Source organism: Mauremys reevesii, linkage group 13 (assembly GCF_016161935.1).
Source record: "Mauremys reevesii isolate NIE-2019 linkage group 13, ASM1616193v1, whole genome shotgun sequence".
Classification (NCBI taxonomy): Eukaryota; Metazoa; Chordata; order Testudines; family Geoemydidae; genus Mauremys; species Mauremys reevesii.
Window position 1 is genome coordinate 19276857 of NC_052635.1, and position 13793 is coordinate 19290649.

Here is a 13793-nt window from a genome sequence, read left to right on the forward strand (position 1 = left end):
TCTGTTCCCACTCCACTGGAGCATGCATACATATGCACACTCTTCCTTCTCCACCCACAGCTTCCACCCCATATCCTGCTAACTACAGTTTCACCTAATCCCTCTGCCACACCAACCAACCCTGCCTATTCCATCCAACTGCTTCTCTGCTGCACCCCAGTACCCAGATAAAATCTCAGATGAATTCAGAAATGAGAGAATGCTAGACTTGGAGGATGAGAAATCATACTGCATAGGAAACATGAAACCTAATGGGACATTATCAAAAGCAGACCCCCATACCTAGTGATCTTAGCTTCTCTCAGTGTCTAGAGCTCCCAGACTCACTGGCAGGGCATTCTGTGAGAGGAGCCTGGAATTTTAGAGCTCATGCCAATTCACCACCCTCAGATTCCTAAATAGGTAGGTCTCTTGACCTTCAGGTCTCACTGGAAATCTAATCTTTTGGGATTTATATACAGCATTAAAAGTATCTGGATAGTTACTAACTCTGTTTTAGGTAAATCTAAATAAATAGTGAAAGAAAATCCTGTATGTGTTGCAAATACGATTTGCAATGTCAGAACAAAAGGTGGCAAACAGACTGCTAGCTTTGGTCAAGTTTCACCTACATTTTGCTGACCAAAGTTTTGAATATAGTGAATGGTCGTCTCTCTACCATCTGGAAGATGGACTCTTGCCATTCATGGCTGGTGAAAAATGGAGGAGGGGGGAAGAGAGTGCTTGGATCTATTGTTAACTAGGATTGCTAAGGTCTCCTGTTTCGTGAAGCCAAAGTGCCAGTCAGTTTAGAGTCTGCTCAAGATACCACCTTTCCTGATGTCAAGTGCTGTCTACTTCCGTGTCTAGAAAACTGCCAAGGAAAAGGGCAGATGACCGGGTTAGCAGTGACTGGCTAACTTTACTGTCTTCTAGATTCCTACAGTTTCTCTGTCTCTTATCAGTCTGGTTTGAGACCTGTGCATAACTTCAAGACTGCAGAGAAATCTATGGTCATTGATCACCTCCTAATGAAGGACAAGGGTCATGTGTCATGGTGGTTTTATTAGATTATTCAACAGCCTTTGTTTTTGTTGACTGAAGTGTTGACTCTCTGGGGGCCTGGCTGGGGTTGCTAAAAGTCAGCGGGTGTGAATGCTCTTTTGTGGTATTTTGTCGGCACTTTTGCTGACAAAATACTTCCAGCTCCGCGAGCGGTGTAAGGTTTGTCAGCAGGAGAGCGCTCTTGTCGACAAAGCCGCGTTCACACTGCCGCTTGCATTGGCAAAACTTTTGTCTTGGGGGAGGGGAGGGGGCTTTTTTATTACCCGCGAAAGGCAAAAGTTTTGGCGACAACTGTGCAGTGTAGACATACCCTTAATGACACACCGCTAGAGGGCTCTGTAAAAGGCAAGTGCTTCTTTGAAATAAGCTTTTGCTATTTCCTCTTATCTTTCTTCTTCACACCCTTTGTTGGATTTGGAATGTTTTTTTTCCCATCCAGTCCCATTTTTAGCAATATGTGTAGCCTTGCTGTGTGCTCTGCCCATGATTACTCATATTTAACTTCAGAATCTTAAACTTAGCCTTTTTTGCCAGAAGGAAAAAATTCTTTCCTCTTCCTTTGGCTTTCAGCTGATTCATTGGAAAGCAATGTCTCAGACCAAGAAAGTGACTCTAACATGGATCTTCTGCCTGGGATACTAAAGCAGCCATCTCTGACACTTGAACTCTTCCCCAATCATACAGACAATCTCAATTCCTCACAGCGGGTAAGACAACATATTGTTTGTAGCAAAGGGCTGTTTTGTTTGCAAATTGTTGTTTCTAAGCAAATACAGAGAAAATACAGTAGATGTTTATAGCCCTGTTATTTGTAATCCAGCTTTTTAGTATTTGAAACTCTTCATCAATAGGCCTTAGTGATTATTAACAGCAATCTGGAGTGTCTGTTCTGATTTTGTTGACGCCCACAGTTGCAGTAGCAGTAGGAGGCTGCTGGGTCATGGTATTTATACACATATTTAAAACCCTGCAGTTAGATTAAATATTCTAACCCTTGGGGTACATCCCAAACTCCTGAAATATGTCCAAAGAAAATTGGCATGCTGTACTTATGAAACTGGTTAGACTCTAACCCATATTCTAGAAATTCAGAATGGACCGGTATGTATTGAAATTGCAAAGCTTTTCCACCTGCTCTGTTTAAAATCCCATGTTAGTTACAGTACATATGTAGAGTTCAAGGTGCTGAGTCCTCCTGTAGCAGCTGAAATTACAAGCCTGGAAGAGTTCTGTTTATGGTGGGTACAGAACCAATCCTGTCATAACTTTGTAAATGAAGGATTTTTAGAAACTACGCATTCCTTATATGAAACACTGGCCCAAAATCTAAAAGTACATTCAGTTACTGATTTGGGACCTTAAACATTTTTAACAAAATGTCTTGATTCTGCTTTAAGGTACATTTTGCATTATCTGATAAAACAGTTGATGTAACTAATTGCAATGGTCTTCCATGTATATTTGTCAAGGGAATGTCTGCAGAGAACATTCCTTTATGTAAGGCAGTATCATGTGAAACTTCCATCTTTAAGTTGGTCTGACTTCAGTGGGCCCTTAGGGCTGTAGTACCCTGAGTCAATGAGAAGCACAGGGACTTCAATCTGACATGTTTATCCGCTTAAAAACAAATGCCTGCTAAACATGGTGCTTTGTGAGTACCTCCTACAGAGAGCTGCTTGTCGCTACAGTAACTAAAGCCTGGAAGCAGATGCAATTCTTCCTTGCCCTCTGGAGGCTGGTCAATCTTGGGGGGGGATCCAGGGCAATAGGAGGAGGAGGAATATAAGTCCTTCCTAATGAGTAGAGCTGTACACTTACTCTGATCCTGGAGTTAGGAAATGCCCACATTTGTCCTCATTCCACACACAACCAGAATGGGAGGGACAGGCAATTTTTTTACCCCAGCTATACTAGTTGTTGTGTCAGTGTACCAGTTCTGTCCAGATCCAGTCAGCTTAACTTATGAGAACTGACAAGGTAACAGGCTGGGAGCTGAGGTAATTGATTGTTATATTTATTGCAGCATATATTCCAGGACATGAGTCTTGGCCACACTGGAGCTTAGGTAGAGATAGTAAGCAAACATTATAGAAAGCCAGGACATTCTAAGTTAGGGTTCAGTTTTGTGTTTTTCCAACCCTAAACCTCCAGTTCTATTCAGGTGATATCTCCTCAAGGACTCTTGAATTTGACAAGTTTGAAGTTTCCTGACTGACCATTTTTGAGAGATAATGTGACCAAAACCATCAGCATTATTTTAAAAAACTTGGATCTTTCTTTTAAATCTCCAAATATCACAAACAGCCTGAAAACTTTGAAAATAAAAGCACATGTTCCTCGACTAAACACAGCATGTGCAAACTGCCAGGCCCAATTAACCTTTTAAAGCAGGCCTGCACAACATACGGAGCCTCACTGTGTGGCCCGCGGGGGGATTCCGAATCCCCCCGCACAGGGGGCTCTGCGGGCAATCAAAGGGCTCTGGGCTGCCCGCAGCCGCGGGGAGCCCAGAGCCCTTTAAATCTCAGCCACAGCTGGGACTCAAAGGGCTCTGGGTTGCAGCAGAGAGTGCAGAGCCCTTTAAATCCCAGCCACGGCAGGGAATCATAGGGCTCTGGGTTGCCTGCAGCCGCGGAGAGCCCAGAGCCCTTTAAATCCCAGCCACCGCCGGGAATCAGAGGGCTCTGGGTTGCCCGCAGCCGCGGGGAGCGCAGAGCCCTTTAAATCCCAGCCGCGGCGGGGAATCAAAGGGCTCTGGGTTGCCCGCAGCCACGGAGACCGCAGAGCCCTTTAAATCCCAGCCGCAGCCGGGAGTCAGAGGGCTCTGGGTTGCCCGCAGCCACGGAGAGCGCAGAGCCCTTTAAATCCCAGCCGCGGCAGGGAATCATAGGGTTCTGGGCTCCCCGCGGCTGCGGGCAACCCAGAGCCCTTTGAATCCCTGCCTGTGGCTGCTGATTGCCCCCTCCACGGACCCCTGCCCTAACTGCCCCCCAGGACTCCCACCCCCTATCTAAATGTCGCTGCTCCTTGTCCCTCGATTGCCCCCTCCCGAGACCCCTGCTCTTAACCAGGGGTGGCTCTAGCAATTCTTCTTCGAGTGATTGCTCATATGCATTCCAGTTAGGTGTGCGCGCGCCGCATGCACGCTCGTCGGAAGATTTTTACCCTAGCAACACTCGGTGGGTCGGCTGGGCGCCCCCTGGAGTGGCGCCGCTATAGCGCCAGATATATACCCCTGCCGACCTGTCCGCTCCTCAGTTCCTTCTTACCGCCCGTGACGGTCGTTGGAACAGTGGAGCGCGGCATTGCTGTTCTCCACAACCCTAGCTTCTCGCTTGTTTTCTACCTTGTTGTTGTATATAGTTCAATATTTAGTATAGTTTAGTTGTAGTTAGTATATAGCTTACGGGGAAATTGGGGGGCTAGCCTCCTTTTTTCTCCCCAACCCGGTGCGGGCTCATGCCCAAGGCACCGGGGTTTAAGCCGTGCTCGGTCTGCCAGAAGCCGATGCCGGTTGGAGACCCTCACAAATCTTGCCTGAGGTGCTTAGGAGAGTCTCACCTACCCAGTAAGTGCCGCATTTGCAAGTCCTTCAAACCTAGAACAGAAAAGGAGCGGGACTTTCGCTTAAAGCAGCTCCTAATGGAGTCAGCACTTAGCCCTGCGGCGCCGGCACCGACCGCCCTGCAGTCAGCTTCGGTGAGGAGCGCGCCTTCAGCTCCGGCTCAATCCGGTACCGACGTCCGGCACAGACAGCAGCCGGCACCGGCTCCTTGGCACCGTTCTCTTTCCCCTTTGGGGAAACACAAGGCAGCACCGACCTCGTCCAAAAAGGACTTTACGTCTAGGCCTGCAAGCCGGACTCCGGCACGTACGCTGGCACCGCCACCTACGGCACCGCAAGCGCAAGCTCCGAGCGCTGCACCGTTGACTCTGGCACTGCAAGAGCCATCGAGTCCGGTTCCACCCTGCTCCCCGGTGCACACCGCAGTCGAGCTCGCTCTCCCATCGACGCCAGAGACCTTTTCGACGGCAAGAGAGCTGAGCCAACGCAACCTCAGCCCCCGGCGCCGCCAGTGCGGGTTATCAAATCAGTAGGCACGCCGACCATAATGAGGCCTCCTTCCCCTGATCAGCAGGAGAAACGTTACTCCAGATCGCGGTCTCGGAGACGTTCCCGCTCACGCCGGTCTCGATCTCGGCACCGCTCGCAGTCCCGGTACCACTCTCCATCGCGGTACCGGTCGTACTCGCGGAGACGCTCCCGGTCGCCGGACAGACAAGGTCGGCGCCGGTCTGGCTCTCAGTACCGCTCGTCCCGCAGCCGTTCTCACCATCGAGACTCGAGATCCCGGTCGACCTTCCGGCACCAGCGCAGTAGATGGTCCCGATCTCACTCCCGGCACCGACAAGACTGGCACCGTTCCCCGGTACCATCCAGGGACAGAATGGCTGGATCGGCGGCACCGTCGCACAGCCTCTCGGCTCCGCCTTGGCCTTCGAGACAACCATCCGTCTCCTCCCACACCAACAGTGCTGCTTACCAGCAGACCGAGCCTCAAGGCCAGGACCAAGGACCTCCTCAATGGGCTTTCTGGACCCCGTGGGCATACCACGAGGCTCAAGGTGCCCCATTTGCGGCTCAGCGCTCGAGGCCCTCCAACCATCGAGCTCCAGAAGCCACCGTTAGCAGGCCTCCTCCCGCTGACGTGGAAGACGTGCCACTGGCATCTGAGGAACCTGAGCCTCCTCTAGCTGTAGAGGATCCTCAGCCGCTCACCGAGCCTCCACAGGACACTCTGGTACCGGGCCTGTCCTCCTCCTCTTCCCCTGATGAGGCAGTGGCAGGAACATCCTCCTCAGGCCCTCTTCCTATTGACCTTCGGGCACATCAGGACTTGTTGCGGCGGGTGGCCCAGAATATGAGCCTGCCGGTTGAGGAGGTGGCGGAAGTTGAGGACCCAGTCGTGGCCATATTAACAGCGGATGCGCCCCTTCGGGTGGCCCTGCCGTTTATCCGCACTATTCAGCGCAATGCAGATACCATATGGCAGTCACCGGCCTCCATCCCACTGACTGCTCGGGGAGTGGAAAGAAAGTACATGGTCCCGTCAAAGGGCTATGAGTATCTGTACACTCATCCTGCTCCCTGCTCGCTGGTAGTCCAGTCTGTCAACGAGCATGAACGGCATGGCCAACAGGCGCCGTCGCCTAAGTCTAAAGAGGCCAGGCGCATGGACCTCTTAGGCCGCAAAGTCTACTCGGCTGGCGGCCTTCAGTTGAGAGTGGCCAATCAGCAGGCTCTTTTAAGTAGATACACCTTTAATACACTGGTGTCTATAGCCAAGTTCACCGAGCTTCTGCCACAGGACTCCCGTCCAGAGTTCACGGCCCTCTTGGAGGAGGGTAAGAAAGTGTCCAGATCGGCCCTCCAGGCCTCCTTGGACTCGGCGGACTCGGCGGCCAGACCCTTGGCCTCCGGAATAACTATGAGGCGCGTTTCGTGGCTCCAGGCCTCGACTCTCCCACCTGAATTACAACAGACAATTCAGGATCTGCCTTTCGATGGCCAAGGCCTCTTCTCAGAGAAGACTGACCCGAGGCTGCAGAGCCTCAAGGACAATCGCATTACAATGTGCTCCTTGGGTATGCACACCCCGGTGACCCAACGGAGGTCCTTCCGGCCCCAGCTGTACCGCCCCTTCAATCAGCCCAGGCCGCGGCCAGACACCAGGCGTCATGGCAGGGTGAATCGCCGCAGGCAGTCGGGCAACCAGGGGAACCAACCTCAGCCGCCCACGAAACCTGCTTCAGGGTCGAAGCAGAACATTTGATGGGATGCCTAAGGACGGCCCATCAGTTTCGTTACCGGATCTTTCCCCATTTTTTTCCAACCATCTCTCTCCCGTTTCCTCCCGGCGTGGTCCCATATAACATCCGACAGTTGGGTACTTCGCACGATGGAAACAGGTTACCACCTCCAGTTTATTTCGCCCCCTCCCACCCACCCACCCTCCCCGTCCCTCTTCAGGGACTCCTCTCATGAGCAATTCCTCCTACAAGAGGTCGAGACTCTGTTGAGCTTGGGTGCCATAGAGGAGGTGCCAGAAGGCATGAGGGGCAGGGGTTTTTACTCCCGCTATTTCCTAATTCCCAAGGCGAAGGGAGGTCTGCGTCCCATCCTAGACCTCCGAGAGCTCAACAGATTCCTGGCGAAGCTCAAGTTCTGCATGGTGACCTTGGGGACCATTATCCCCTCCCTGGATCCGGGAGACTGGTATGCCGCCCTCGATATGAAGGACGCGTACTTCCATATCGCCATTTACCCGCCTCATCGACGCTACCTTTGTTTTGTGGTAAATCACAAACACTACCAGTTTGCGGTACTTCCCTTCGGCCTGTCCACAGCACCGAGGGTCTTCACCAAGTGCATGGCGATGGTCGCTGCAGCCCTCCGCCGTCGTCGGATACACGTCTACCCGTATCTCGATGACTGGCTGGTCTGTGGGACGTCCCAGCAGCAGGTGTCGCAGCACATGACTGTGGTCACAGACCTTTTTCACAGGCTAGGCCTTCTGATCAACAGCGAGAAGTCTACCTTCACTCCAACGCAGAGGATAGAATTCATCGGAGCGGTGCTGGACTCCAATCTTGCCAGAGCCTGCCTCCCTCTGCCTCAGTTCCAGGCCATGGCTTCGATCACTCGAAGCTTCCAGGCCTTCCCCACAACGTCGGTGCGCACCTGCCTCAGCCTCCTAGGCCATATGGCTTCATGCACTTTCGTGACCCTGTATGCGAAGCTCTGCCTTCGAGTTTTTCAAACATGGCTCACGTCCGTATACCGGCCGCACAGGGACACTTTGGACACGGTGGTCACGATCCCGGGGTCAGTCCTCGACTCCCTCAACTGGTGGTTAGACCCAGCGGTAGTGTGCGCCGGAGTCCCATTCCACCCTTCCCAACCCTCCGTCGCACTGACCACAGACGCCTCGGCCTTGGGGTGCGGTGCACATCTCAACAATCTACACACGAGCTGGCTCTGCATATCAACATCAGGGAACTGAGAGCGGTTTGCCTGGCGTGCCAGACGTTTCAAGTCCATCTACAAGGCCGCTGCGTGTCCGTCTTCACAGACAACACGACAACAATGTTCTACATAAACAAGCAGGGCGGGGCGCGTTCCTCCCTGCTTTGCAAGGAAGCCATACAACTGTGGGACTTCTGCATAGCCCACCCTATACATTTAGTAGCGTCTTTTCTCCCGGGAGTACAGAACACGCTGGCGGACCGTCTCAGCAGGTCATTCCTGTCTCACGAGTGGTCGATCCGTCCTGACATCATTCACACAGTTTTCCAGAGGTGGGGCTTTCCCCAAATAGACCTCTTTGCCTCCAAGGAGAACAGGAAATGCCACCGGTTCTGCTCCTACCAGGGACGCTCCCTGGGCTCCCTTTCAGACGCGTTTCTCCTCCCGTGGACGAGTCACCTGCTGTATGCCTTCCCTCCGTTCCCCCTCATTCACAGGGTGCTGCTCAAGCTCCAGAGGGACAGGGCTCACCTTATTCTCATTGCACCAGCATGGCCGAGACAGCACTGGTACACTCTGCTGTTCGACCTATCAGTGGCGGATCCCATTCCCCTGCCGCTATGGCCGGATCTCATAACGCAGAACTTCGGCAGGCTTCAATACCCGGACCTGCAGTCCCTTCACCTCACAGCTTGGCTCCTGCGTGGCTGACCCAAGCGGAGCGGAACTGTTCTGCTGCGGTACAGCAGGTGCTCCTAGGGAGCAGGAAACCTTCCACCAGATCGACTTACCTTGCCAAGTGGAAACATTTCACCCACTGGTGCGCTCAGAGCGACCTCGACCCTCACCTGGTGTCTATTCCAAAGATACTGGACTACCTCTGGTCCCTCAAGGAGCAGGGCCTCGCGGTCTCCTCCTTGAAGGTGCACCTGGCAGCAATTTCGGCCTTCCAGCCCGGTGAGGGTGGACGTTCTGTTTTTTCTAATCAGATGGTTTCCCGCTTCCTTAAGGGGCTAGAACGATTGTACCCACAGGTCCGGCGCCCGGCCCCTACTTGGGATTTAAACCTGGTCTTAGCCAAACTTATGGGGGCCCCTTTCGAGCCTATGGCCACGTGTTCCCTTTTATATTTGTCCTGGAAAACGGCCTTCCTCGTCGCTATCACTTCGGCGAGACGAGTCTCTGAACTTCGCGCCCTGACGGCTGACCTGCCGTATACGGTCTTCCACAAAGACAAGGTGCACCTTCGGCCACACCCCTCCTTCCTCCCCAAGGTGGTGTCTGCCTTTCATGTAAACCAGGACATCTTCCTCCCTGTGTTCTTCCCGAAACCGCACACATCGCGCCGGGAACAACAGCTTCATACCCTAGACGTTCGTAGGGCTCTAGCTTTTTAATATAGGGCGGACAAAACCCTTCCGGCGTTTGCCCCAGCTCTTTGTGGCAGTAGCAGACCGCATGAATGGCATGCCAGTCTCTTCTCAGCAGATCTCATCTTGGGTGACATCCTGTATCAAGACATGCTACGAGCTTGCTCAGGTTCAGGCTAGCCATCTCACTGCTCGCTCTGAGGGCACAGGCCTCTTCTACCGCCTTCCTGGCCCATGTCCCCATCCAGGAAATCTGTCAGGCAGCTACCTGGTCTTCCGTTCACACCTTTGCTTCCCACTACGCATTGGTGCAGCAATCCAGAGACAATGCAGCCTTTGGCACAGCAGTCTTACATTCTGCCACGTCTCACTCCGACCCCACCACCTAGGTAAGGCTTGGGAATCACCTAACTGGAATGCATATGAGCAATCACTCGAAGAAGAAAAGACGGTTACTCACCGTTGTAACTGTTGTTCTTCGAGATGTGTTGCTCCTATCCATTCCAGACCTGCCCTCCTTCCCCACTGTCGGAGTAGCCGGCAAGAAGGAACTGAGGAGCGGACTGGTCAGCAGGGGTATATATCTGGTGCTATAGCGGCACCACTCCAGGGGGCGCCCAGCCGACCCACCGAGTGTTGCTAGGGTAAAAATCTTCCGACGAGCGTGCATGCGGCGCGTGCACACCTAACTGGAATGGATATGAGCAACACATCTCGAAGAACAACAGTTACAACGGTGAGTAACCGTCTTTTTTGCCACCCCAAGCACGGCGGCACACCGCGCGGGGGCGCTCTGCCAGTCGCCAGTCCCGCGGCTCCGGTGGACCTCCTGCAGACGTGCCTGCGGAGGGTCCGGTGGACCAGCGGACCCTCCGCCGCCACGCCGGTGGGAGGTCCACCGGAGCCGCCTGCCGCCCTCCCCGCGGCATGCCGCCCCAAGCACGAGCTTGGCGTGCTGGGGCCTGGAGCCGCCCCTGCTCCTAACTGCCCCTTGGGACCCCAGCCCCTATCTAAGCCTCCCTTCTCCTTGTCCCCAACTGCCCCCTCCGGAGATCCCCCCCCCCCACCTTCCCCTCAGGACCTCACCCCCTACCTGTCCCCTGATGAACCCCTGAGACTCCCATGCCTATCCAACTGCTGCCTGTCCACTGACTGCCCCCCCCCGAACCTCCGCCCCATCCAACCCCCCCTGCTCCCTGTCCCTTGACTGCCCCCCGGAACCCCCTAACCCTTCTCCAACCCCTAGCCCCCTTACCGTGCCACTCAGACCAGCGTGTCTGGCTCCAGCAGCTCCAGACACGTTGTTGCCATGCTCCCCCGCGGAGCCCACAGCCCCCACCCCCCACCCCTAGCACCTGCCTTCCAGATTTGAACACCTCAAAATTCAGGAGTGCTCAAGCTCAGTTTGGGCAGCTGGTACTTCATTTCTCCCAAATCAAATATACTGATCCACTGTAACTTGCTGTAGAAAAAGTAGGATAAAATTGAGCAAGAAATGCTTATTAGACTGGAATTGCTATTTTCAACAGCCATTGCCTTTTTGTTTGCTTAAAAGGAAGAGAGTGATATTGCATTGGCAAATTCCCCATAGAAAGAAAGAGTGGAACAAAAGAATAATAAAGGCATCTCAACTTTTCCTCATTTATGGAGGACAGTCTTACAATATGCATCCAGATATTCTCCAATCACACAAGCTGAAAATTGTTCCACTTTACTGCAGCTCTGTAACCATATGGGAACCAATCCTGTCTGTTTTGTGCACATCCAAAATTCCTGCTGAATGACCCACCCTGGGAGCGAGTTACCAGTGACCCAGGGCTGGGGCGGCAGGAGGTGTGGGGGGGCACTGGTGGGGGGGAGCCCAGGGCTGGGGCAGCAGTGGGGTGAGGGAGGGCACTGGTGGGGAGGAAAGCGGGAAGCCCAGCGCTGGGGTGGCAGGGGGTGTGGGTGGGGGGAGAGCCCAGGACTGGGGCAGCAGGAGGGTACAGGGGGGAGCCCAGGGCTGGGACAGGGGGCAGCCAATTTTTTTTGCTTGGGGCAGCAAAAAACCTAGAGCCGGCCCTGCCGGGTTCCCCCAGCTGCCAGAGCCCCGGGCCCTTTAATTTGCCCCTGAGGGCTCCCAGCCACCTCTTCAGCTGGGAGCCCCCGGTTGATTTAAAATAAAGTATCACCTCCCCACCCCCAACCTTCCTTTTTGGCCCACCTTCCTTTGGTGGGGCGGCGCTGGGGAAGGAGGGTTTGTTTCCACAGGGCTGGGTGGCCCTGGGGCGGGGTGTTTCTGCAGGGCCGGGAGGTTTTCTCAGCTGTTTTCTTTGGAGGAATGTGGCCCTCGCCGCTTTACGAGTTGTGCAAGCCTGTTTTAAAGGTATTTGAAGGGGAGGACTAGAATCAAAATGCGCTTCATAAAGCCCAGATTCAGAAACCTGATCCATGTAGGTAGTAGAACCCCATTGAAGTCAGTAGAGCTCCTTGTGGCTGCCTTCCTGCCTGCCTGCCCACACAGATCAGATTGCAGCACTGGGCCTTGAACTAGCTGCTACCATAACTATGGAGAGATGTCTGAATGCCTATGACCAGGGACAGTTAATCTCTGGCCAAATTATTCCTGACATTGCCTGTTCTGCATGGCACTACCTGCTTTTAGATTCTCATACCCCAAACCCTTATTATGAGGTCCATTTATCAGTATTGTCTTGATGCTGTTGGATGTATTTCTATAGAAAATCACTAACCCCTCCCTATCACAATGGGGGATCAACATCTGCCTAATGCTACTGTCTAAATGTAATAGGGTAAAAGCACCGTTTATATTGTCAGATGATCAGTTATCCAGATTAGTGAGACAGAGAAGACTCTGCACGTTTTACACTTGCAGCCTTATTACGATAGAATATCCTTTCAAATGAAGGATCACCAAGATGTGTCAGGTTTAACCAACTTCAGTAGAACAGGATAATTCTGGTACAATCAGCAGTGTTAAGATTAATGTTGACAACTAGGCAATTATATCTACTAGGCTGTGTGTTGATGCAGTGACTGAATACAAAAATCTCAAACCACTGGGAAATAGCTGCCAAGGAGAGCCTGAACAGTACTTCCCAGTGGCTGGTCACAGACAAGTATAGATCGTATGACAACCAGAGTGTGGCACATGATAGGAGAGGGAAACGTGAAAGACTAGCTTGCTGCCAAGACCCCCTGGAGATCTTGTCCTAGATGCTTATTGCCTTCTCTCCTTTATGATCTCAGTGTAATATTGCAGCTATACTATCAGCTGCTCCAAGTATGATGAGAACTCTGCCGCCTCCTCCAGCTCGTGTGTCTGCAGATTCCAGGCCGTTGCTATCTCCATTTACATTTCAATGACTGCCTTCAGGAACCTGAAGGGCTAGATACTCTTATATAAAAACATAGGTTCCCTAAAAGAAACAATGAGCAGGTAACCCTGGGGAGAGCGCGTGTGTGTGTGTGTGTGTGTGTTTGCGCGCACGCACACACACACACTCACACACACACTCTCTCTCTCTCTCTCTCTCTCTCTCTCTCTCTGATGGAATTTTCCAACCGGCTGCCTTATGCTTTCTTTGTCCATAACTTAGTTCAGAACAAAATCTCTTCTAATGTCCAAAGCACTCAATGGCAAATGACAGTTGGGCGCCCGACTTCCCTTGAAAGTCAGTGGGAGTTAAGAGCCCAATTACCTTTTATGTGTTTGAAAATCTCCCCCTCCACTGTTACAGGGCTGTGTATGTGTCTGTTTGAAAGGTTAAAATAAAATAATTTGGGTTTGATAGGTGAGAGGTGTCAAACTTTTTTTTAACAGGTATGAAATATTTTTCATATCACTCCTTTGCCTTCCTAGCACCTTTCATTATAGTATCTTAAAGTACCTTAAAAACCTTGAGTCTCACTTTGTCTCTGAGCAATGTCCTTGTACAGTGGAATCAATGAGGCACAAGAAGGTAACATGAGCTAGTGGCACAGCCAGTAAGAGAACTAAAAAGGTCTGATGCCCATTCCCCTGCTCTTCCTTCCTCCCCACTTCTGTGGTCATACTGTAGTGACTAAAATAAGGGTGACTGCCTTTTGCTTCCATTAGCACAGCTGATCCCCTGTAGCTATGGGAAAAGGAGCTGGATTCTGCTGCACACATCATCCCCAGTGTTATGAGCTACATTCCCATTGCAGCATCAGATTCTACCTTCCGTTACTTACAGCTGTGTCTGTTTTCAGTGGGGCTGAACACGTGTAACTGATGGCAGAATCTTTGATGATTCATGAGCCAGAAAGAACTTTGGTCAATTCCAGATTGAGTTTGCAGTAGAGGGAATTAAGAACAATATTTTTATTTA

General features: G+C 52.2%; 1 protein-coding gene across 5 annotated transcripts in view; it reads left to right on the top strand.

Annotated features, from left to right (window-relative positions):
• RALGAPB (Ral GTPase activating protein non-catalytic subunit beta) overlaps positions 1-13793 on the top strand; it is a 142874-nt gene that overhangs the window by 115798 nt on the left and 13283 nt on the right. For all 5 annotated transcript variants that reach the window (XM_039498169.1, XM_039498168.1, XM_039498170.1 and 2 more), the window contains one exon: positions 1615-1751. In XM_039498169.1, coding sequence (XP_039354103.1) covers positions 1615-1751 — 137 coding nt within the window. The remainder of the gene's footprint in view (positions 1-1614; positions 1752-13793) is intronic.